This window comes from Anastrepha ludens, chromosome 4, assembly GCF_028408465.1.
Source record: "Anastrepha ludens isolate Willacy chromosome 4, idAnaLude1.1, whole genome shotgun sequence".
Taxonomy (NCBI): Eukaryota; Metazoa; Arthropoda; class Insecta; order Diptera; family Tephritidae; genus Anastrepha; species Anastrepha ludens.
In genome coordinates, this window is record NC_071500.1 from 120,229,985 (window position 1) to 120,252,547 (window position 22,563).

Below are 22,563 nucleotides of genomic sequence, written 5' to 3' on the forward strand. Positions count from 1 at the left end.
TTTGTAATTTGCAACAATTGTTAAAAAAATATTCTGCAATGTAATTTTATTAGTTGTAATAATATTTTCAAACACTCAATTTGAGAAAATAAAAAATATTTCTTGGTGCTAATAACATGTTTCTCAATATGAAATAAAATTGGAGGAATTGGACATCAAACTCAAGAACAAGCAATGGCTCATGGGAAGCAGATCAGCTCTAACTATAGAAAGCAAACTGTTAATCTACACGCAGATACTAAAACCAGACTGTCGTTCCTACGACAGTCGGTTCTACGTAACCGGAACCACTCGGATGTATATCCGGTGAAGGACTGTCACGCCAGCAGCATTCCCCGTATATGTATGGAGAATGTTTATGCTGCTACAACAACAATCAGTATGGAGTTATGGTGCGCCGCTATGGGGGTGCGCTCGTCAATGTACGAAAAACTAAATCCAACAGTTCCAGAATAAGGTCCTTGTTAAGGCACCATAGTACTGCAGAAAAGCGCCGCCTTAAAATGAGCTCCATCAACACTGAAATCACAAAAAATTGCAGTGGCAAATAAAGAAAGATTAATAAACCACATCAAAGAAGAAGCACATAATTTAATTAAAACCGACGGATTAATACGAAGACTCAGACACTTTAAACCGAGCCATCTCATACTTCCATAAAAATGCTTTATGTTATGTAGAGTGAAAATTTTGTAATGTTTCCCTATTTAAATTGCTTGTTATTCATTTTTAAATATTTATGAACTCGTCGCAATAAGAATTAAATAAAAGTAATTTCTCTTAAGGGGTTATACGCAGTTATGAAGCAAATAAAAGACGGGTTGTCAAGGATTTATCCAGAAGAAACTTTAGAATATTTTAATTTGAAAATTTTTGGCGGTTATAAAAGCATCCTTCAAGAACGTAACAAAATTTTTTATTTATGGAAATGTTGATTATAGAGCGCGCTGCAGGCGATTTCTGGAACCTCCTTTAAAAAAAGACGATTTACGGTGTACATCGTAACTCAGGATTGGATTATCTGAAATCAAAAAACCAAACAAATTTTGTTAATATATTACATTATCTAGTAATTAATCGTTCGGCTAATCAAAATAGTGAATTTTCACAAAATGGCAGCTTTTTAAAGAAATGATTTCGATTTTTACGTTAAAATTTGGCCGTAAATTGATTATAAAATGGAAAATAAGTATCAGATTTACAAAAGGAACGATTAATTACTAGAAAATGTATCTTTAAAGATTGAGTTAAAACGGTTGACCGATCAAACAAGCCGTTTTCGAGATATCGTGTACACCGACTTGAAAAATGCCGTTTTGAAAAAAACACGTTTAAAGTTTCAATACCTACCTTAAAACGTGCCGAGGCATCTCTACATATTTAGGTATAACTCCGAAAGTATTGCTTAGATCTACTTCAAATTTCGTACGTATACTTTTGAATATATGTACATTACAAAAATGCAATCAAAAAAATCGATTTTTTTGAAAGTCATAACTGCGTATAACCCCTTAATACCTCACGTCTCTATTTAATTCAAGCAATATAAAATAAGTTTGTTAATGACCCTGTAGAATGAATCAGCTGTAGAAATAAATTACGCAAACAGCTGTTACAATTCATTCGGGAAGCTGTCAAAATACTCAGTCTGCCGTCGGAAAGAGGTTATGTAAAACTTATAATAACAATTTGTAGGAAAACGTAGAATTGTACGAAAATATAATATAATTATTAATCAAATATGGTCTTCCCAACGCTCGCACTTTTCGTAAGATCTAAAGGTCCTGATGAATTTTGGCGTAAAAGGAAGATTTTCAAACTTGCGGCGGTAAGTAGAACAGCAGTCAGCACAAGTTACATTCCTTATAAAAACATTTTATTACAAATATGCTTCACTAAATAGCATTATCGTGGACGCAAACGCAATTGCTATTCCATAGCCGTACGAAATGTACATCGCGCTTTAGTATATGCCACAAAGGGCCGCAAGTTAAAAAAGTTGGACATGGCGGAGGTGAGTAAAGAGCAAATTTCAAATAATTTGTTAATATTATAGATAGCTTAATAAATATTGTACAGTTGTGGTCCAAACGTGTCCAAGCTGGCTGTGAACAATATGGCATTACTCTCGAGGCATTTAAGGAGACATTGGCTCGCAGCAACATTCTATTAAACAAGTTAGTATACCACTAAACTATGATCCATGGAGGCTTAAGCATGAATAAATGTTAATTGCAATTTATATATTATAGGAAATCTTTAGCTGATCTCGCAATTTGGGAACCAAAATCATTCGAAGCATTGGTGAAATTGTCAAGAGAGCGCGCCGTAGTAGAATCCATACCTGGTGTCCAAGAACGCTCGGTAATGAACCAAGTTTATGGCCTAGCAAACTTAAAATTAGATAAGTAAATAGTTTTTCACACATTTAGACCTTGTACCAAGCTTTACAATAAGAATAAACAAATTTCCAGAAACAAAGCGTAAAACCGTTTTATTTTCTTTTTAAACCAACACGTTTATGTAAACGCACTAACAATATGCCAACAATTCTAAACGCATTATTGTATTAAATGGAATTTATAAACTAAGAAACAAATTACTTGACCATCTTATCTTCAGACCACTAAACCTTATTCACATATGAAGGATGACGATTCAATAATAGGAAAACTATATTTTAAAAAAACTATTCCAATTTCGCAAGGATGTCTGATTCACGTAAAAGAATGTACTCTTTCTTGTCTTCCAATTCAACCTTAGTGCCACCGAATTCGGGCAACAGCACACGGTCGCCTTCTTTCACGCCCACCGGGATGTAGTTACCAGTTTGCTATTTAAAATGAAAAAAGGTGGTCGGTTAAAAATATGTACAGATGCACATTTAGAAAATTCATTATTGTACCGAGTTTCTTGCACCAGGTCCTACAGCTACGACAGTACCCTGCAAAATTTTGCCAACCGATTTCTCAGGTAGAACGATACCGCCCTTTGTGGTGGTGATAGCCTCGGCACGCTGAATCAGAATGCGGTCCAACATGGGCAAAATCTTCTTAATAGCTTGTGCCTGCAAAAGAACGATTTCAATTATATCAGAAAATGTTGCGCCAGTCGAGTTTTGCAACAGTCAATGTTAATTTCGATTTGTTTCCACGTTACACAACAGCCATGTGTAAGACAACCAGGCTGACAACTGACTTAACAAAAATCTAATGGTTTGATTGCCGGCTGTAGAAACATCGAGAACGAAAGTTCTTTTTCACGAAAAACAATGAATCGCACAAAGCTTATAGACCTACAGAAACATTTATACACTAACCATTGTGTTTCCTTATATTTTACAATTTTTAAATGCAATAATTGGTTTCTAAAACGAGGAAATGTTCCTTTGTTCTATAGTTTGTGAAAATCAAAAACTTGCGCAGACACGTGCGGTATGTGTTAATTCGACTAATCAGAATTTGATAATGAACGGATGAATTATTGATACACTTTAAAAGTCATAAGGCAACCCTTACATAGGAGTAGAAAAGTGTGAACAAAGGGCTTGCGTCAAATTATTTTAGTCGAAGAAGAAGTGGTATTCATCTTGCAGATGGGTTTCATACATACATAAATACATATTAATGTCATCATGTTATAATAATGACAGTGCAATATTATATCTTTGAAAAAGAATATACTCTTTCATTTTCAAACATCAAACCCAATATATAGGGTTGTTCAATAGGTGTGCTTCAACTTTTTTCCGATAGGGAGGGCGAACGACGCAATATTTTTTATTTTTCGCTTGTCATTTTTAAACTTCATTAGTATACATTTCATTATGGAACGCTACACACTTGAGCAACGATTGCAAATCGTGCAAATTTTTTATGAAAATAATCGTTCTGTTGCTGCTACTTTAAGAGCATTACGGCCATTTTACGGTCCATTTAACAAGCCGTCCCGTTTTGGGGTTATGTGAAGTCATTGGTCTACAGTAACAAGCCGGCGACGATTTGTGAGCTCAGAGCCAATATTGAACGCGAAATTGCTGGAATTTCGGCCGATTTATGCAAAAGAGTGGTCGAAAATTGGGTTCAACGATTGGACTTCATAAAACGTGCACGCGGTGGTCATGCAAAAGTAATCGAATTTCATACTTAAATGTATATGTTCAAACTCGATATTCAAAAAAAAATTAGTCAAAAAAGTCAAACCGTTTGTATTTTATTCAAAAAAGTTCAAAAGTTGAAGCGCTCTTACTGAAAAACCCTATATATAATCAAAGTTTCTATTTAAAATGTTTGTTTTGGTAATGTATAGCAATATCTCATTTCTGTCAAGCTCGGTTAAACATTCAAAACGAGGTAGCGATACCCCATAGAACTTATGGTGCACACACTCACCGACGTAAACGCAGGATCTTGACATCTGTTACGATCAAACTTAAGAGAGACCCATGTTGATGAAAAATTACCACCCATCCGTATCGTAGAATTTTTGGAAAGTTCCGCAGAATCGTGTCAGTTGATTGCTCTCTTACTTTTCACTCATTTACACAATACATCGTTTTGTGTGTGTATGTGTTTGGTTGTATCTACACAATGTTGCCAGTGATATTTTTGTTTACACACTTTTTCACACATCCGCGTTATCAGTTACAATTTTTCATTGTTTAATAAACCAAGTCCGAAAACCAACAAATGCAAATAGTTTATTTATCTAATATATAATTAACATTATTCAACGTTGCTTTTAAGTTATTTTAACAAAAATTAAAATTTTTCCAAGTTTATTTTGTAAATGATTTCGAAATGTACTGTTAGGCAACATTGTGTGTGAGAGAGTAATCAGCTGACACGGTTCTACGGGAATTTTCAAAAATTCTGCGATGAAATCTACGTTACTACGATACGGAAGGGAAGTAACTTTTTCATTTACATGGGGCTCTCTTTAATTTGATCGTAACAGCTGACAGGGGACTGCGCTTACGTCGGTGACTGTTTGTATTATAACTCTCTCAATTATGCTTCGGATGGCCAAACGTTGTAATCTATCAACCTATCAAACACCTAGTAAATAAAAAGTCGAGCAGCTAAGTTATTACAAGGTTGCATTCTTCTAGTTTTATATGAAAAGCACAACATTTTTACAGGGCATATGGCAACATTTTCATAATGTCGGCATCTAATGTGGTGAATGTTTTTTGGGGAAAAGAAATTTCTATAAATACAATGGTAAACGATTTAAAAGCGAAGTTTTATTTTTTATAGAGAAATAATGTTCCTATTTCATGTATGATAATAAAGTTTTAAATAATCAATAAAATGTTTCGCTGCTTTGAGCTTCACGAAATTTAGAAAGGACCGGTTCCATAACAGGGAAGCATATTTTCAACCCCTTTCATACATAAACTATAGGTCAAATAACTACCGCCTTTTGAAGCGGATACCTCAAACACAAAGTTTGGCAATGTGTTTTAACTTGTATTGTGCATGCAGTCGAATTTCCAGCAGTCACGTTTCAAACAGATTCCTGTCATATTTTTCATTCAATGCTAAAATTGTTGCTAGGTCTGGCAGCCTTCCAATCAGCTGTTTATTTGTTTATTTGTTATATATACTCGTAAATGTTACCTGGAGTAAAAATAATCGCTTATCTCAACAGACCAAAAATCAATCATTAACCAACGCAATCGGCACAAAGTCTGGCAAATGCAACCTAAGAAAAGCAAACGCCAACAAAATCATTTGCAGCACAAATAACTTGTGACAATTAACATTTAAGTGAAGTGGAGTCGCACGAGTAACAGCTGGGTAACACATTGGCCATGAACACAGGGCAACGGACAGCATCTGTGGATTCTAAATTGTGCCATGAAGGACGTTTGAGTTTATATTGTTATTTGCTTACATCTTTTATTGTACTTCTTGCAACGGCACCACAAATCTACTATGACACGGTACCAAACATTTGGGGTGCAGCTATGTGGGGGCCGGTATTGTATTATGCGTTAATTAATATGGTAATCCGTTATTTATTGCGCGACAATGACTATCAAGTAAGAAAAATATAATTTGAGAGTAATATATAAAATAATAAAAATGTACACATTGCAGATTGCGCTTCGGTCTTCATTCTTAGGCTTTGTCGAGGCGATCAGCGTACTAATAATTATTTTTGCTCCTGATGAATTAAAACAATTCGGTGTTTATAGCTTCTTCATGGCATTTTTCCATTATTCAGAATTTCTTGCTATTGCGTGGTGTAATCCGAACAGCCTCTCCGTGGATTCATTCATATTGAACCACTCCATTCACTATGCATTGGCGGCGGTAGCTAGTTGGCTTGAATTTGGGTTGGAAGTATGGTTTTTGCCAAGTTTTAAAGGCTTCTACTACATTTGGTTAATCGGCGTGGTGCTATGTATGCTGGGTGAAATTATAAGAAAAGTCGCGATGATTACTGCACGTAATAGTTTTACACATCTGGTGAGAACTTCATTCCTAAAATATAAATAGCTACTCCTAAATATATTGTCATATGCGAACGTATGTATTTTTAATCAACACGATTTTTTTATACAGGTACAATATGAAAAAGCAGATAATCATAAATTGATAACGCATGGAATTTACGCTTATATGCGACATCCATCTTACGTAGGCTGGTTTTGGTGGTCTGTGGGTACCCAAATAATATTACTTAATCCAGTCTGCATATTGATTTATACGATAGTGTCGTGGAAGTTTTTTCACGATCGCATTTATATGGAGGAAATAACATTACTGAACTTCTTTCGCTCTGATTATCACAAATATCAGCAACATGTACCTACTGGTTTGCCGTGCATTAAAGGATATCTAATCGACTAGTTGCAGCTGCAAACTGAAGAAAATGAGATGGACCTGCATCAACGCGATGCGCACATAAACGCAGATGCTTAAAACAGGCTTCCCACAATCTCTAAATGTTAGAAGATAAGTGTTTATTAATTAGCAATATAAAAAGTATATTTATTTGAATTTTTTTCCATTATTTTGACCTTAAGCAAAAATTTGTTGTATGTAACATTTTACAACATGAAAGTTTTTTTTATTAAAATAAGTTGTAAAATCCATTACTTAGATAAAAATGTTTAATCTTAAGTTAATAACTAATATCCATCAGGGACTAAAATTAAACTATTAAATTAAACTAACTCGTGACGTTGTTAATGCTGCAGCACTTAAGAAATAACCCCTATCTGATTGCTCCAGCGAGATGCAAGAGTAGGAGTAGTTACTCCTCCATGTTTGTTGTTGTTATTGTTGTTGCAGTTGAGCAAGCCCTGCTGGTACAGTTTAGTCAGCGATTGTCATCGTGAGAGGGGTTTAAGAGGGATTCACATTTAGGTGGTTAGTACCGTGCAGGGTATTTTCATATGTCGGGGTCGATTCTGGATAGGTAAGAGTTTAACCTGCTACAATAACCAGAACGTAATTGAGCCAAAGCTACGTGAGTATCATGAGGCAGCCGAAACTCTTCGTTTGCGATGTGTTGTGGTTGAACTCCTCTGACGGCATTCGAGGGTCTGACTGAACCGGAAGCCTGCGAATTGCCTGACATTTAAAGGTCAAAGTGAAAAATTTAGTTAGTGCTACGACAGGTTGCTGCATCTTTCCTAATCTGATGTTGATCTCCGATAACTGTTCAATAAAGTCTTCGGGCAAATAACTTTGTTCGACCATCCCCAAATGAACAACCTGATCAGGTCTTTCATGGCCATTCATTTTATAGTCGTTCATGTCTGTGACACATCACTACTGCTTTTTAATCCTATAGGGAATATTTTTTCAGGTAAGTGTAAAGCTGTAAGTGATTTCTAAACACATTAGAAGACAAAGAGCTAGAACTAATGAACTATTGACATACAATCAATGGCATTCATTGAGCGTCGATCAACAATAAATGACATTCAACGGGAGCCCATCACCACTTTCAGGAGTTATTGCCTTCGTGAAGCCCACATCACTCTGAGATAATTACTTCGTAGCCAATTATTTATTAATAAATTCGCCTTGTTCGTAGCAGAATAGACTCCTCATATTTCTGGCATGCAAGAGACAACCACAGGAGAACAGCCTTCTCTTCACATGTCCGCTTAAACCCGCTCGATACCCTTTTCGTAATAGTCAGTATGCTGGACCTACCACTAGATGAGATTGAAATGAAGGACTTACCGTTACGGTGAATGGCGATCGCTATCGAGCCATTCTGACTGAATTTTTGTTTCCAAAAACTAATCAGTTAAGCATCGAGGCATTTGCTTCAAAGAAGACGACGCAACTTGCCACATAGCGCGCTTAACAATCGATTTATTGCAATATTCAAGCCAGATTTATTGGAAAAAGTAGTCAAAAATTGGACTGATCGAATGGACCCGATCAAATGGCTACGAGTTACAAGCCGCGGAGGACATATCCCGAATATCATAGTCGAGAAATAAATGCCATGAAATTATCTACCAGATCATAACACAAAAAAATCAATTCCAACAATGCTACTGTTTTGTAAAGGGTGATCAGATTGGAGGTACTTTTTCCAATAGGGGTTTTGACAGATCACGCGTGACTACCGTCAAACTAAATACATAATTTTTTTCAGTATTTATTTTCATTTATTTTTTTCATGGAAAGACTTACGCCTCAACAACGTTTACAAATCGTACAATTGTATTACGAAAATCGAGGCTCTGTGAAAAGTGATCATCGCGCGCTCAGGCCAACTTTTGGTGTACATAACCGTTCAGCGATGAAGCACAGTTTTTGCTTATTGGCTACGTCAATCACCAACGAAGCCATTCAAGAAAAGCTATTACATCTATTGAAAATAACTGTTTGGGGCGGCCTATGGGCTGGAGGAATCATCGACCCATATTTCTTCAAAGATGAGGGTGGTGTCAATGTAACAGTGAATGGGGAATGCTATGACGCCATAATATACGACTTGAACCGTTTACTGCGTCGTCGTTTCGGTGAGCAATTTATCTCTCGGATATGTAAGGTCTATATGCTTTGTGGATCAACCAGCTTCGGGCGATTCATTGGAAGCCAGCATTACTCAAGTTTTTCACGAGATACCGATTGAAGTCCTCCAGCGAGCTGCGAGTCATTCAAAATTGGTATTTACGTATGGCCAAATTACATCACATTGCAATTAACATTTGAAAGGGATTATCTTTAAAAAATAAACGCTATGGTTCTACACAAAAATAGTTTAGATTGCGCAATCAATTTCAATTTTCGTTGTTTTATTCCAATTTAAAATCCGATACCTCTAAATTGATCACCCTTTGTTAGTATTTAAGTTCTAAAGCTCTTAATTAAATATTCCATATAAGCAGGTTGCTACAGCAACAAATGATTTTTCCTTTGAAAGAAACTCAAATGACGTATTTTTACAAAAATCATATCTTTTATTTTATTAAATATTTTTTGCATTAACATGACTTTTATTATAACATGTTTGCATTTATTATATTTTACACAGTAATTACATATTTAGATATGGACAATAAATTAAAAATACAAAAAGACTTTCAAACTTAAGGCTACATTAGTGTAGAGTGTATTCGTATTAGTATTTAAACAAAAATAATTTAGAGTATAACATAAAATAAAATTAAGCAAATTTAGCGAAAATGAAAAAAAGGAATAATAGAACCAATCTATGAAATAAAAGATTAACTTTAAAATTAAAAAATATATATTTGCTTTTTTGCGTGGAAAGAGCAAAACTTTCGACGCCATTACAGCGATTCGGGTGCCACTAACATTTTTGGCTGAAGGAGCATTTGTTTTTTCGAAAGACGAGATAACACATTAAAAGACTTACAAAAAACAAAAAAGTGCGCAGTTATGGATAATTGTGAAACAAAAGTTTTCAAGTATTTGTGTGTCATTTGTGCGCGCATTTATGCACAAAATAAAATGCTTTAACAATGAAAATACGCTAAAGTATTTTTTAAATGCAATTTACAATTAGAAAGAGCAAACTATAGTATTTGCTTAATTTTGTTTTAAATGCGGGATTATGCTTTTACTGCTTATCGGTGTTTGAGTCTTTTGTATTGTGTTTTTGTAAACTCTAATATGCTTGGTTTGATGTGTAACTACGGTGGATACGATGCTAAGAGATTTCAAATCTCTATATATTTAACAGAAATTTTCTTTTTCCAACAAACTTAGTTTAGCTTACTTTACACATAAAAACCATACGCCTTTTGCTGCCTTAGAGTATTGAACTCGCCGTTGCTTAATTTACCGTTCTTAATTTACCTAACTCTGAACACACCTTAAACTTTTACAACACTTAAGTGCATTTTCAACATTTCATGCATTTGGTTAGTACTATTATTATTATTATTATTATAATTTTATCTCGTTTTTGTTTTTAGGATATTTTCTTGACCTTCAGTCTTCTCTGTTAGTTTTATTTATTTATATTATCTTCTCTGCGTTTTGCTGTTCTCAGAGGGAATATAAACATTTTTTGCAAGATTTTTGCGTTAGAATCGGTTTTCTAAAACAATAAATAAATTATACAAATCAAGTTAACTTAAAATTTCTTAGGTAGAGACCAACTTTTTTTCTATTTTCCTTGGCTATTCTTGCAAGTTTAAAAAATAAAATTAACTAATTTGCTAAATCAGGTTTAACATTTTTTTATCGCCAAAGAGAGAGAGAGAGGGGGGGTGGGGTAAGTTTTTAATATCCGCTTACATAATTTTTTTCTTTAAATTTAAATTTATGTGTGTGTGTGTGTATGATATCTAGCATTAAAACATATTTTAAATACAATTATTATAAAATTGCATTTAAGCGAAATCGAGTATGCAAGTTTTAATTTAAATAAAATACACGTAACACTTTTCGACGCACAACTATAAATAAAATATTATAAGAAATTTTAATCGCCTCAAATAAGGTAAGTGTGTACACTTTACGCAAAAAAACCACCTTACAAATATTAGGCAAAAAAAAACAATTACATTACATACATCATTAAATAATAAATTCTCTTGTTAGAGTTACTAAACGCAGTTAAAGCGCAAATTTAACAAAAATTGTTTCAAATATTGCCGGTTCGTCTTCCTCTACGCGCGTTCTTTCCAAACATTTATCCGCTTAACTTTAGGGCTTAGTGTTAGAGTGTGTAAACGTATGTGTATGTATGTATGTATTCATTTAACATGCGGTGTGTATACTGTTAAGACCTAAGATTACGCAATACTTTTCTAATAAAATAAACTATGTAGAAAAACATTAATACATCCAACGCCTTATCTCCGCTATTTCACAATTTTTTTCTCTCCCTGCAGATAATATTTTTCCTTTAGTAAACTAATTTGTTTACTGCCATCCAACTCCTTCCCTACTCCTTGAATACCTGTTTTTTTTTTCCTTTGTTTAGTATACCTTTAAATCCTTTTTAAGCCTTTTCCAGGCCTGCTGATTAGACTGCACCATTCAACGCTGCGGGTGCTGTGCTTGCATTTTTGCCTTCCAATTCTGCTTGAATTTCATTCAAACTCTTGCCTTTCGTCTCTGGTACAACGAAGAATACGAAGACTGCACCAATGACAGTGATGCCTGAGAAGAGCCAGAAGGTTTGACCTGAGCCCATTGATTCCTTCAGATCCTTAAATGTCTTCGTTACAATGAAAGCCAAAATCCAGTTGGTTGTGCCGGCAATGGAGCCAGCTACACCTTTAATATCGGCAGCGAACACCTCACCCATCATCAACCATGGTACTGGGCCGAACCCGAGTGAGAAGAGTACGATGAAGACGCACAAACTGACGACGGGCAACCAACCGAGACTTTCCACAGATGCTGGATCTTGGCTTTGCATGTAGAAGTATATACCCATGGCGAAAGTGGACAAAGCCATGATGATGGCCGAGGTAAGCAGCAATAGGCGTCGTCCAAGTTTATCAACAACAATTGTGGATACGAAAGTTGCGATGAATTGCATGATACCGACAACAATAGTTGAGAGATTTTCATCAATGCCGGTGTCCGCATCCTAGAAGACGAAAAAAGAGAGAAAATTATTCAGTTGAAATAAATTTGTAAATACGCGTAAAGCGTAGAGTGCTTGGGGTTGGCGTGGGAAAGTTAGAGAGTGTGAGGTAATATGACAAAGTTTGTTTAAGTTCTAATATCTTAGTGTCAACATTTTTGCATTAGACCTTTGCTGATAATATTATTACAATGAAATACGAAGTGTTGCTTCTAAATAACAACGCCGATGCTGATATAAGAGAAATCCGCGACCGTCAGCTGTTTAGCGTAAAGTGCAAAGCCTCTCGCTTCGATAAGCATATCATTATAGCTTTAGCAATACAGTTGCCCTTTTCTTTCACCGGAAAGTTTTTGGGTGTAAAAATAAGACACCGATTTGTTGGGGCATCTCCATTTTCGATATTGATGGGATTGCGCACTTTTACCGAGTTCACGTAAGAGCTGAAATACCTAGAGGTAGCTCACAATAAAATACTTAACTCATACCTGACAAACAAAGGCACAAGTCGTTTTATGCTTACGAGAGGCTTCCATAAAAACTTAGCGATAATTACCTCGGCTGACGTAAATTATGATCTCTTACCAATTTCACGAAACGGTGATTTCCAAAGCAAAAATAAGTACAACTGTTTCATAAAACGAGGACGGAACAGCGCCTATTTGGCCAGAAACTATTAGGGATTAGAAAGCACTGCAGTTTGCTGTGCACTGCTTTAACTCAATGAGTAAAGCGCAATTTAAGAGATTTATAACTCATATAACTTTATAACCGGTTGGGTTTTGGTCATAAATATAATTCCTTAAGCACTCACACATTACTAGGACTTTCTCAGTACAAGTACTAGTACTCACCTGGAAAATTGGGGCGGCGTAGAATATGACAGCGTTAATACCACATAATTGTTGGAAGAACATAAGACCTAAACTTATGGCCAATGCCTTGCGCGAGACGGGACGTGAAAGACCAACCCACCATGAAACCTGATTCTCTCTGATCTTTTGTTCAGTATCGCGTAATTCTTCAATTTCATTCTTATATTCATAGTCCTTTCCACGCAGCCATTGAATGGATTTGATTGCATTTTCGTCCTTGTTTTTGGTTATCTACGAAAAGAAAAACGTAAATTTTCTAGCTCACAAATTAATACATGATCTTGTGTTGCTTACCAAGTACGTTGGCGACTCCGGCATGAAGACAAAAATAGCACCAAATACTAAAGGTATCAAACCGCAGACAATATTTATCCAAAATACACTGAGCCCTGCTCCAATGGCATACACAAACAATATACCAGCCGTTATCATAAGTTGGAAAAAGCTGCCAAGTGATCCACGAATTTCCTTTTGCGCAATCTCACCAGTATACATTGGAGCAGCCACACAGAATGCACCACCAGCGGCACCAAGTAGAAAACGGGCGATGTACATCATAATAACATTCTGCGCCCAAATTAGCATACACCAACCCAATGTGAAGGGTAGCACCAATAACAACATCGCCATTTTACGTCCGACCAAGTTGATGAGTATACCGGTTGGTATGCAAACGCAAGCCGCACCTAGCGTCATGGCGGATCCAATCCATGAGAATTGGTCAGCGGACACATCAAAATTGTATTGGTTTAATTTGAGGATCTTATTCTCTGCTGGCGATGTCCAACCGAGCAGGGTACCAGCGGCGAATGCACCACCGGCAGCTGACAAAGCGGCCACATACTGCGGCAAGGTCTTGGAATTGCTCTCAGTCGCACCGTGCACCATGCTGCTGCCGAGTAAATTTTCTTGATCCTGCAAAGAGTAAGATTCGTAAACGCATGTAATTAGTATAAATCTGAACATTTTCAGGATATATATACATATATATATATACTTACAAGTATGTAAGTATACATATATGCTCCCATGTACATACGTAAGTGAAGCAAAAGCAAAAGTCGTACTTTAAAGTAATTAGTAAGTCAGGATTAATCTCATCATTCATGCCAATCCACCCATGCTCACATTTCTGATGTGAGCTGATATATAAGTATAACTAGTTTTAATTTTGAATGTCAAAGAAAAGAAGTTTTGAATTTAAGAGGCGCACATTATTAGGTGATTTTGGAGTTCATTACATAATTTTATGTGTCCGCTGGGGATTACAAGATTCAGTTAAAATTGCTCCGTTGAATAAGTTATTGATTCGGAATTATTGGTGTTACCTACAGGGGTGAAGTTGGTTAGGCATCTTAAAACATCTTTTAGAAAACTTTAATTGGAGTTTAACTGTAAGGTGGATGGTTCAAGTACAGAAGTTCAGGCAAATAGGAAAATTTTAACTGTCGTTCATGTGGGAGTGGCAAAGAACCACAATATACGGTTCATGCAAATTATAACTGCCGACTACGATAAAGTCTCCACCGGGTAAGAAATTAACGCCCATTTTGCGGACTAAGTTAAATTGGGAAAGTGCAAATATTTGAAGTAGTGTGATTTGATAGCTAACATCTGGCTACCATCCGGCTGCTTGATGTGGAAAGTGGCTGCTCGGTGGATGACCTCGTAAGAGTAAAGAAAAAATAGCAACGAAACTTTTCCCATCTATATGTAGTTGCCATAGAAAAGAGCGGAAATCGTGTGTGGAATTTGTGATAGGAGAAGACTTTGCCGTCAAGTAGCGGAATTCAAAAAGAAGATAAAGACACCGAAACCTCAATTGTTGATTACACCGTTTGTGATAAAGTGCGTATGCAATTGAACGATTAAAGGCATAATAGTTGCGGAACTCGACGGGTGGTCTGTTGAGCCACTCAAATACGGAGCCGAGAAGCTGGTAAGATGCAGGCATCAATTTCTATCCCCGCCTGTCAACTACAATTTAAGTGCGGGTGATTCCCGTAGCAGAGGAAGTGCGAGACCTGCCCCATGTTAAAACGATCAGATGGAGAAGAACTTGGCTTCACTTGGTCTTTCCAACTGTCGACGTTTATTACAGGAAAGAAACATCTGTCTTCTTGAAATTAGAGACAAAGTTCTATTGAGCGCGACGTCAATAAACTCATTGGGCGTTATTAATGTAGCTTTAGGGATGGTAACTCGAATAAATATCTACAATAGGCACTACTTCTCTGTCGATTTGCCTCATTAACTTCATCATTCAATCATCACTCTTCTGCAAAGACTTTCTTTCGAACATTCGCTCAGCAGAAACGTCCGCTGGTTAAATAAAAAATTCTTAAAATGCATTTATTTAGTTTTTATGCAATTTATGGGTTAGTCCTACTACTCGTATTGTCCAAAAAGTTATTTGCCAACCTAACAATCGAAAATTGTACTAGATGTTTATTCGACTCAGGATCATATCCCATTGGAACTCACTTATTTCTACGAGTAAAACTGCGTTTTTGAGTAAATATTATCTAACTCCCTTCCCAACGAACGATCATTTCTCATCAACAAATGGAAATGGTAGATAAATAAAAAGGGCAGTAGACAGAGGCTTGTCTGTTTGCTTTCGTATTTCGTAGTTGCTCACGAGTGCTCATAAAAATGGAGGCTCGCCAAGCAGCAATATGGCCTCTGGTAACGATGCAGCATGCTTGTCCAGCAGGCTTATATGTGTGCGTGTCGGGTGACACTCGTACTTGCTTCGTGTCACACATACTTGTTGTCGCCTTTTGCTTGATGAAAATCAAAAATTTTAGATATTAGCGTCAAGCACCCGACACGCACACATATAAGCCTGCTGGACAGCATGCTGGAGCGTCACCAGAGGCCAATAGTTGCTAGTTTTTTTATTGTATGTATGTATTTATGAATTAAAAAAAGATAATATTAAAAAAACACCGCACGTAGTCATGGTAGGGCGGAAAGATCGATAATTGATCAACTCGAGAGCGACTCGTGTGTATGCAGGTACTACAGACATACAGATTACGATTAGGAAACTTACAGATATTCATCACGAGTATCTACTTATACATACATAGATATATATATAAGGGTGCATATATTATATATAAAAATAATTTGAAATGTGTCAAGCAATTAACATTTCTCAGTGAACTCGCTCAGCTGACTTAAACGGCAACGCTTAAATGTGAGCCGTAATCAATACTTAAAGATTGTATGTATGAATGTATGTCTGTATATAAATTTGTAGACACACATCTTTGTTATACATTTAATGAGTTTATTGATTATGTTAAGTCTTTCGTGATGGCTATCATTGGCTGAGTTTGTCAAAAATTCCGTTGCTCATTTAGAACTGGTTACAAATGTGATTTAGAAGTTTGCGAAATTTGTCAGGAACTACAGACATCTTTCGTAAAACGTGCTGGGGAGTATCTGACTAGTAGAGACGTAATATTGCTTATAGCTTTGCTTACTTTTTCCTAAGCATTAGAACTTCAAATAAGTGACTTGGTATGTGTGTATGTACAGGTACAAAGGTAAATTCATTAGCGACATATAATTCAAAGTGGATAACGTTGACGCAAATCAGCACTCAATCGCCAAACGCTTATCAAATCATCTGACATAAATGGCCCGAGAGAGAGAAATTTTTATCAGTAATTGGAAAATGATTGACATCAATAATCAAATGTATGCGTACCAGCAAGCATGAGCACATTATTAAAACAACAAAACTATGGCAAGCTTTTTACTAATAAAAGAAATACTGATAATAATAACAATAAAATAAGCCAAATGGGTGGCGGCATAACCTTATCACGGGCGAATAAATAAAATGAAAGGGAATTTTACCAGTACTTTTTAGAATAGGAAATGTGAGCAAAAAACGTTAAGAAATTAAACGAAAGTGAGAAAAAATGGCAAATTAAACTAGGAATTTCATAAAGAGTATCATTCGCATTAAATACGGCGCATAAGCAAAAGCACTGAAAAAAGAAAAAGTACTATTGAAGAATATTAGCGAAACATGAAATTGTTTACTAATTTTTAATCGGAATTTTAAGCACCCCACCGGATGCTCCTATTAATTAGCAACGTAAAATATTTCCTACTTATAAGCTTTTAGCTTTCATAAGCGAACTGACCTTAATGAATGCGTTTATTGCAATGTAACCACACTTCCGCCATTGTCTAAGCTATTTGCGTTTGAGATACGGGCTAGGGATGAAATTTTTTTTTTTTACTTTTACAATCCCGGAAATTTCGGGATCCCGGTATTCCGGGACTAGCACCGGGATCTATATATTCATTATTATTATTATAATTTTTTTAAAGAATTTTCTGAGGTATCCCTTGAGCCTAACTTCAAATTCAACTACAACTGCAACAAATTCCTTTCCCTATCGACTGGGATGATGCCTTTCATGACAATGATGTTACCTCTTGTTTTCACTTCTTTAAAACTAAGGTTTTTGAGTTGTGCTTGAAGCACATTCCTATTTGTTAAAAGAAAGTATATAAGACAACTTGGCATACCAAGCTTTGCTCGACGGTTTCAAATAATGTCTATCTAAAATTCAGCCAATTTATTTACTGACTTTATTGCTTTAATTTTCAATTCGACTTGGACTTGTATTCTAACTAGTTTTTTCTCTAACAGTTTTTCATTGCTTAATTTTCAGTCATTGTGCCTATATGATACTGATGTCGTAGGAAGCTCAAGCTCAGATCTAAAACAGACGCGGGTGGCCTCTCGGCTATCTTGCTGAAAAGCTTTTTGTGTCTTGCTGAGCCTCTTACATTATATTTAATAAATCTTTGTTCTCTGGTATCTTTGTTGATGGCTGGGAATGGACATCCGTTACCCCTATATTTAAGAGTGGAAATAAAAACGATATTCACAATTACAGGCCGCTTTCGAAGCTCTCGTCTATCTCAAAACTTTTAGAGATAATTTAGATTGATAAATTATATTATGATGTCAAAGACCGTTTCCGTTTCATGTATATCGTATCAACAATTCCTGAGTTTTTTGGCTCGATTCACACAGCAAATATTAACATTTTTTTTATTTTATGTTTAATTGCGACTAGTTACAAAGAAAAATATTATTAACTAACGAGTAATTTGTTTCGAATTTGTTATATGAGGTACATACAACACTTAAGGTGTGATACTATTTAGTCCATTAAGGCTTTGGGTTTTTTGCGTTTCAATCTTCTTCTTAAAAAAATATTATGAAGCTTACCCGCCCTCGAAAGGCTATGGCGAAACACCGAGCTTATTTCTGTCATAAAAGAGTCTGTTTTTCGTAGGGGCTTAAAACAGTTATGATTTCCATTTGCATGACAACAGCCAAATATATGTAATGAAAGAAATGATATTATAGAACCCTCCATTTGTAGACAACTTAAAGGCCGTGATAAAATAAAGAAAGAGATAACCATCCGCCATACCAACCAATTATGACATTTCAGGTCACCAGGGCTGCTTGAAAAATTTTTCGATAATAAGTTTTTGTACTCTTGCAATCTGACGTACATACCTGCCTGCCTAAATCTCGAAAATCGAGTATATTAATTGAAAAGCAATAAAAAGGAAAAACTGAGCTGCTTATAGATATCTTCAAGTCTAACTTTCCTTGTTGAATGACGAACTCATTCATCCCAAGTGCAGCATATAAAATCTTTAGTTTCACGTGCATATGAAATTTTTCCTGGATAACTTTTACTGTCGCTCGGTGTAATATTATACTTATACATTTTTTTCTCATCATAATACATTTCTTTGTTTGTTTCTGAGTTTGGTAAGTGGGCAAACATCCCACCCACGCGAGCTGCATTTCTTAAATGACATATTCGAATAAAATATATAATAAATGCATTCCCAATTCGCACCGATGAGCATCGTAAGATAATTTGTGTGCGTCGTTGATGCACGGCATTTTCATATTTACATAAATGCAGTCAGGCAAGTATTGATGGAGCTGTTCATACTCGATGTAAAGTGAATGAAATTGAAAACAATAAATAGCAATGCCATATAAAAGCAATAATAACAATTACTAGACACGTGCGCATTCTGCACTTACATACATGCAAATATGCCTATGTAGATATGAAAGTACGTATTAGGTATAGGTATTTTAAAAACAACATCGTTTTGTGCCCAGCTTTGACCTTAATTCACATTTAAACTGAACCTGCCAACTTTTGAATAATATTGTCAAGTGTGGCGGCAGTGAGCAGGTGAAATAGAACAATAAACGTCAGTACCTACAAACAGAGGCGAAAATTCTCGAGAAAGATATAAGAAAGTTAAGCGTGTAAAACAATAACATTTATAGTTAAGTAGTACATTTTTTATATGACTTGTTTTTGTATCGAACCAGAATACAAATTGTGGCATAACCGGCAGCAACTAAACTTATACAAATATATTAAGATGTGGGCCATCGGCTGGTTTTCTTACTGAAATGCTATACACCCCACAACAAAACGATAGCATATTTTGGCTAGTATCAGCCTACTTTTTGTGATATTCCTTAATTTTTGTATAAAAGGATAGACCATTGTGTAACAAAAACCATATCATTCTAAGATTCAGACTTTATACAAAACAAAAAAAAATCGCACACTTTGCATCTTCATTCCACGGTTTATAACTACAATAGAAATTCCAGAAAGATTTTTGAAATGCAGTTTTATAGCTTATTAAACTTTAGTATTACAAAGTGCAAGTTTAAAGTTACTGAAAAATCTCGTTGATCTTCTATAATATTCTTCCTTGAAGTTGTTGAGCGTTTTCTCCATTTCACAATTTTCAACTTTTTGGAAACTTGGATGGACACAAAAGATCTTTTAGGTCGAAGAGACTAAATTATTATTATTATTGTATTCATATGGTTTTTGTTAGACAAAGTGCCTTAATAAAAAGAGAAGAAATTTGACTATTTCAAATGTTCGAAATGGTAAAAATGTTGATGTGTGTGAAAAAAGATCCATATTTTCAATGATGTTTATCTCTATTAGAAAACAGTATATCTTACAACTAATTATTGAATTTAATAATTTAATTGAAATGGCCGCCGATATAGCCGAATGGGTTGGTGCGTGATTACCAGTCGGTAGTGAACGGATCGAGATCTCGGATTGAAACACCAAATGATAGAACAAGTTTTTTTCTAATAGCGGTCGCCCCTTGTAAGACAATAGCAAACCTCCGAGAGTATTTCTGCTATGAAAAAGCTCCTAATAAGAAACTATCTGCCATTCTGAGTCAGCATAAAACTGTGGGCCGCCCCATTTGTGGAAAATCATCAAGCCGCTCAACACAAATAGGTGGAGAAGCTCAGCCAAACACCGAAAAAAGGTGGCCGCGCAAATTATTATTACTAATATTAACTGTCCTACAGTAGCCCGTCCTGTCGATCAATTTTTCAGCACATTTCCAATGATTTCGGCCCCAAATTAAATTTTGAATTGCTAGCATAATAGCGAGCCTTAAAGGCATCTAAAAAAAAAGTCGAGCTATCTAAATCCGCGGCTTCATGGGAGATTATCAGAATTGATGATTACAGGATTATGAAACCTAGTGTGCAAAATATGGATTATTGGACGACTTGTGTGACACAATCAACATTTCCGAGGAAAAATTAGCCAAAAATTCCAAAAACCCCACCAAATTGTTTCAGTCGCATTATTCATTCGCTTCTCACTACATTTACAAACTCCGGATATGGTAATTTCGCCGTAGGCACCGAGTAGGAAATGCACCTCAGCTGAAAAGGTGATTTGTTTAGTAAAATCACTGTCATTTTTCAGTTACTCCAAACTTCCTACAGAGAGAAGATATCGAAGCGAATCAATATTTACTTTCAACGAATTAATTAAACAATAAAAAGCGAATAAGCCGAGAACTTTATGCAGCATTTTCCATAGGCTAACGTGGTTAAATTTGAGTGAGTACTACAAAGAGGTACTAAAGAGGAGGTACACAAATTTTGCGCACAAGACGTCGTTGGTGGCGCTTTCCTTTTTTCATTGAAATTTTCTGTGTAAAATTCGGACTCCTTCGGCAATACAAAATCTATTTTGAGGGAAACTTTTCACTATTTCAAAATGCTGTTCAGGCGTAAAGCGTCTATTTCGTACCACGCATAAATGATACTGAGTTTCTGCCACTTTTCTGACCACGAAATAACCGTCAATTTCAAATAACATTCAATTAAAAACGAAGACCGCCAATGGCCTACCCTTTACCTGCGCAGTAACTTATCAATGTCACAAGAGGTAAATATAAATAAAAGAAGTGATTCATCAAGCTTTTGTCCACAAACAAATTCCAAACCAAAAATGAATACATATTTGTCAGCTACTCAAGTGCTTGTGCTTGTATGTTCCAATTTGTAAAATTATGTATGTATGTATGTGCATATGAGCATTGGCCGCTGAAATCAATGTATCTAATCTATCGGCCAGTAACTAAAGTCAATAAATATCTGGTATCATTTGAGTATTTGAACGCAAGTATTCAGTTACTTGGCACACCTTCATTTCATGCCGGCACAATAAGGAAAAAAGTGAAGTAGGAAGAACGAAACCTATTCGCGGGGTCACCCATGCTTTGTAAGCGTATCAGTTGATAGCACTGGTTTAATGTCATGTGGTGAGCTATCCAGACGTAATTCACTTCAATATATGCACATACATGACTGACATTTGCAACTATGAGTATACCTACTTTTGTACGCATGTAGGTATGTTACGTATGCACATAGACTTGCATGCCACCCCAATAGACGACTTGTATTTGTAATATGCCTGTAATGATTCAGGAAATATAATCTACTGCCTGCCGTTGCATTTATTTTTAGCGGCAAACCTCGATATGGCAAACAGGTATGACTGGCTGCACATAGCTAAGTACGCATTTATTTATTGGAGCTGCAGCAGCATACCGACATTGCTTGCGCATTCCTTTGTGATCGCCCACGCCGCTGGTATGCAATAATGCAGTTGTTTTATTTTGATTTTGTTTTGACAATATCGTTGAAAAAATTTGCATATCTTACGCAAGATTCGATTGCTTGCAATGCCGCAAGTAGGCAAAGGAGTAGCCAAAGGCACAAGTTCGCTTTGTAATGCATACCAAATATTTACAAGTCGGTCGGAATTCAAATTTTTGACGCGCAACATTTGCTAAATACTCCCGTATTTATTTATATTTTACCCAAAGTGCTTATCGCGTCACAGGTTCATTTGAAAGTCAAACAATGCAAAAAATGAATAAAAATACTGGTGGATGGGTTTTGTTGGTAGTTAACCGTGTAGCCGCAAGCCCACAGCCACTTTAAATTGGTATTCGTAACACGCAGCCATTATACAATTTGTATGTATATATTTAATGTATGTATGTATATAGAACATACTAATCATCTACCATTAGTGATGATAAAATACTGAAGGCAGCACAATTGCACCTCACATAGATACATAAAATTACCATATATCATAAGTACCTGAGCAGCATTCAATTTTGGCCGAATTTTTTCGTGCTTCACGAAGTTTCTCTACAAATTGAGTGCTTTACGGTAGGAGAGTTATTTATCTTATAA

At 35.8% G+C, this 22,563-nt stretch overlaps 4 protein-coding genes across 6 annotated transcripts in view; 2 read left to right on the plus strand and 2 right to left on the minus strand.

Moving 5' to 3' along the window:
- The first annotated feature begins 1,628 nt into the window (after window positions 1-1,628).
- Window positions 1,629-2,482, plus strand: LOC128862407 (39S ribosomal protein L20, mitochondrial). The gene is made up of 4 exons (XM_054101002.1): window positions 1,629-1,828; window positions 1,904-2,014; window positions 2,080-2,177; window positions 2,253-2,482. Exons 1-4 carry the CDS (start codon window positions 1,742-1,744, stop codon window positions 2,410-2,412), a joined length of 456 nt encoding a protein of 151 aa, XP_053956977.1. The 5' UTR covers window positions 1,629-1,741; the 3' UTR covers window positions 2,413-2,482.
- On the minus strand, window positions 2,468-3,470 carry LOC128862408 (10 kDa heat shock protein, mitochondrial). Its single transcript, XM_054101003.1, has 3 exons — window positions 3,320-3,470; window positions 2,906-3,067; window positions 2,468-2,833 (listed from the first exon to the last, which is right to left on the minus strand). The coding sequence occupies exons 1-3, from the start codon at window positions 3,320-3,322 to the stop codon at window positions 2,690-2,692; spliced, it is 309 nt and encodes a 102-aa protein (XP_053956978.1). The 5' UTR covers window positions 3,323-3,470; the 3' UTR covers window positions 2,468-2,689.
- Window positions 3,471-5,585: 2,115 nt separating this feature from the next.
- On the plus strand, window positions 5,586-7,182 carry LOC128862409 (protein-S-isoprenylcysteine O-methyltransferase). The gene is made up of 3 exons (XM_054101004.1): window positions 5,586-6,046; window positions 6,105-6,476; window positions 6,573-7,182. The coding sequence occupies exons 1-3, from the start codon at window positions 5,816-5,818 to the stop codon at window positions 6,858-6,860; spliced, it is 891 nt and encodes a 296-aa protein (XP_053956979.1). The 5' UTR covers window positions 5,586-5,815; the 3' UTR covers window positions 6,861-7,182.
- A 2,237-nt stretch (window positions 7,183-9,419) lies between these two features.
- LOC128860896 (facilitated trehalose transporter Tret1-2 homolog) overlaps window positions 9,420-22,563 on the minus strand; it is a 97,094-nt gene continuing 83,950 nt past the window's right edge. For all 3 annotated transcript variants that reach the window (XM_054098691.1, XM_054098690.1, XM_054098689.1), the window contains 3 exons: window positions 13,221-13,841; window positions 12,906-13,157; window positions 9,420-12,054 (listed from right to left, as the gene is read on the minus strand). In XM_054098691.1, coding sequence (XP_053954666.1) covers window positions 11,482-12,054; window positions 12,906-13,157; window positions 13,221-13,814 — 1,419 coding nt within the window. In that variant the 5' untranslated portion in view covers window positions 13,815-13,841 and the 3' untranslated portion in view covers window positions 9,420-11,481. The remainder of the gene's footprint in view (window positions 12,055-12,905; window positions 13,158-13,220; window positions 13,842-22,563) is intronic.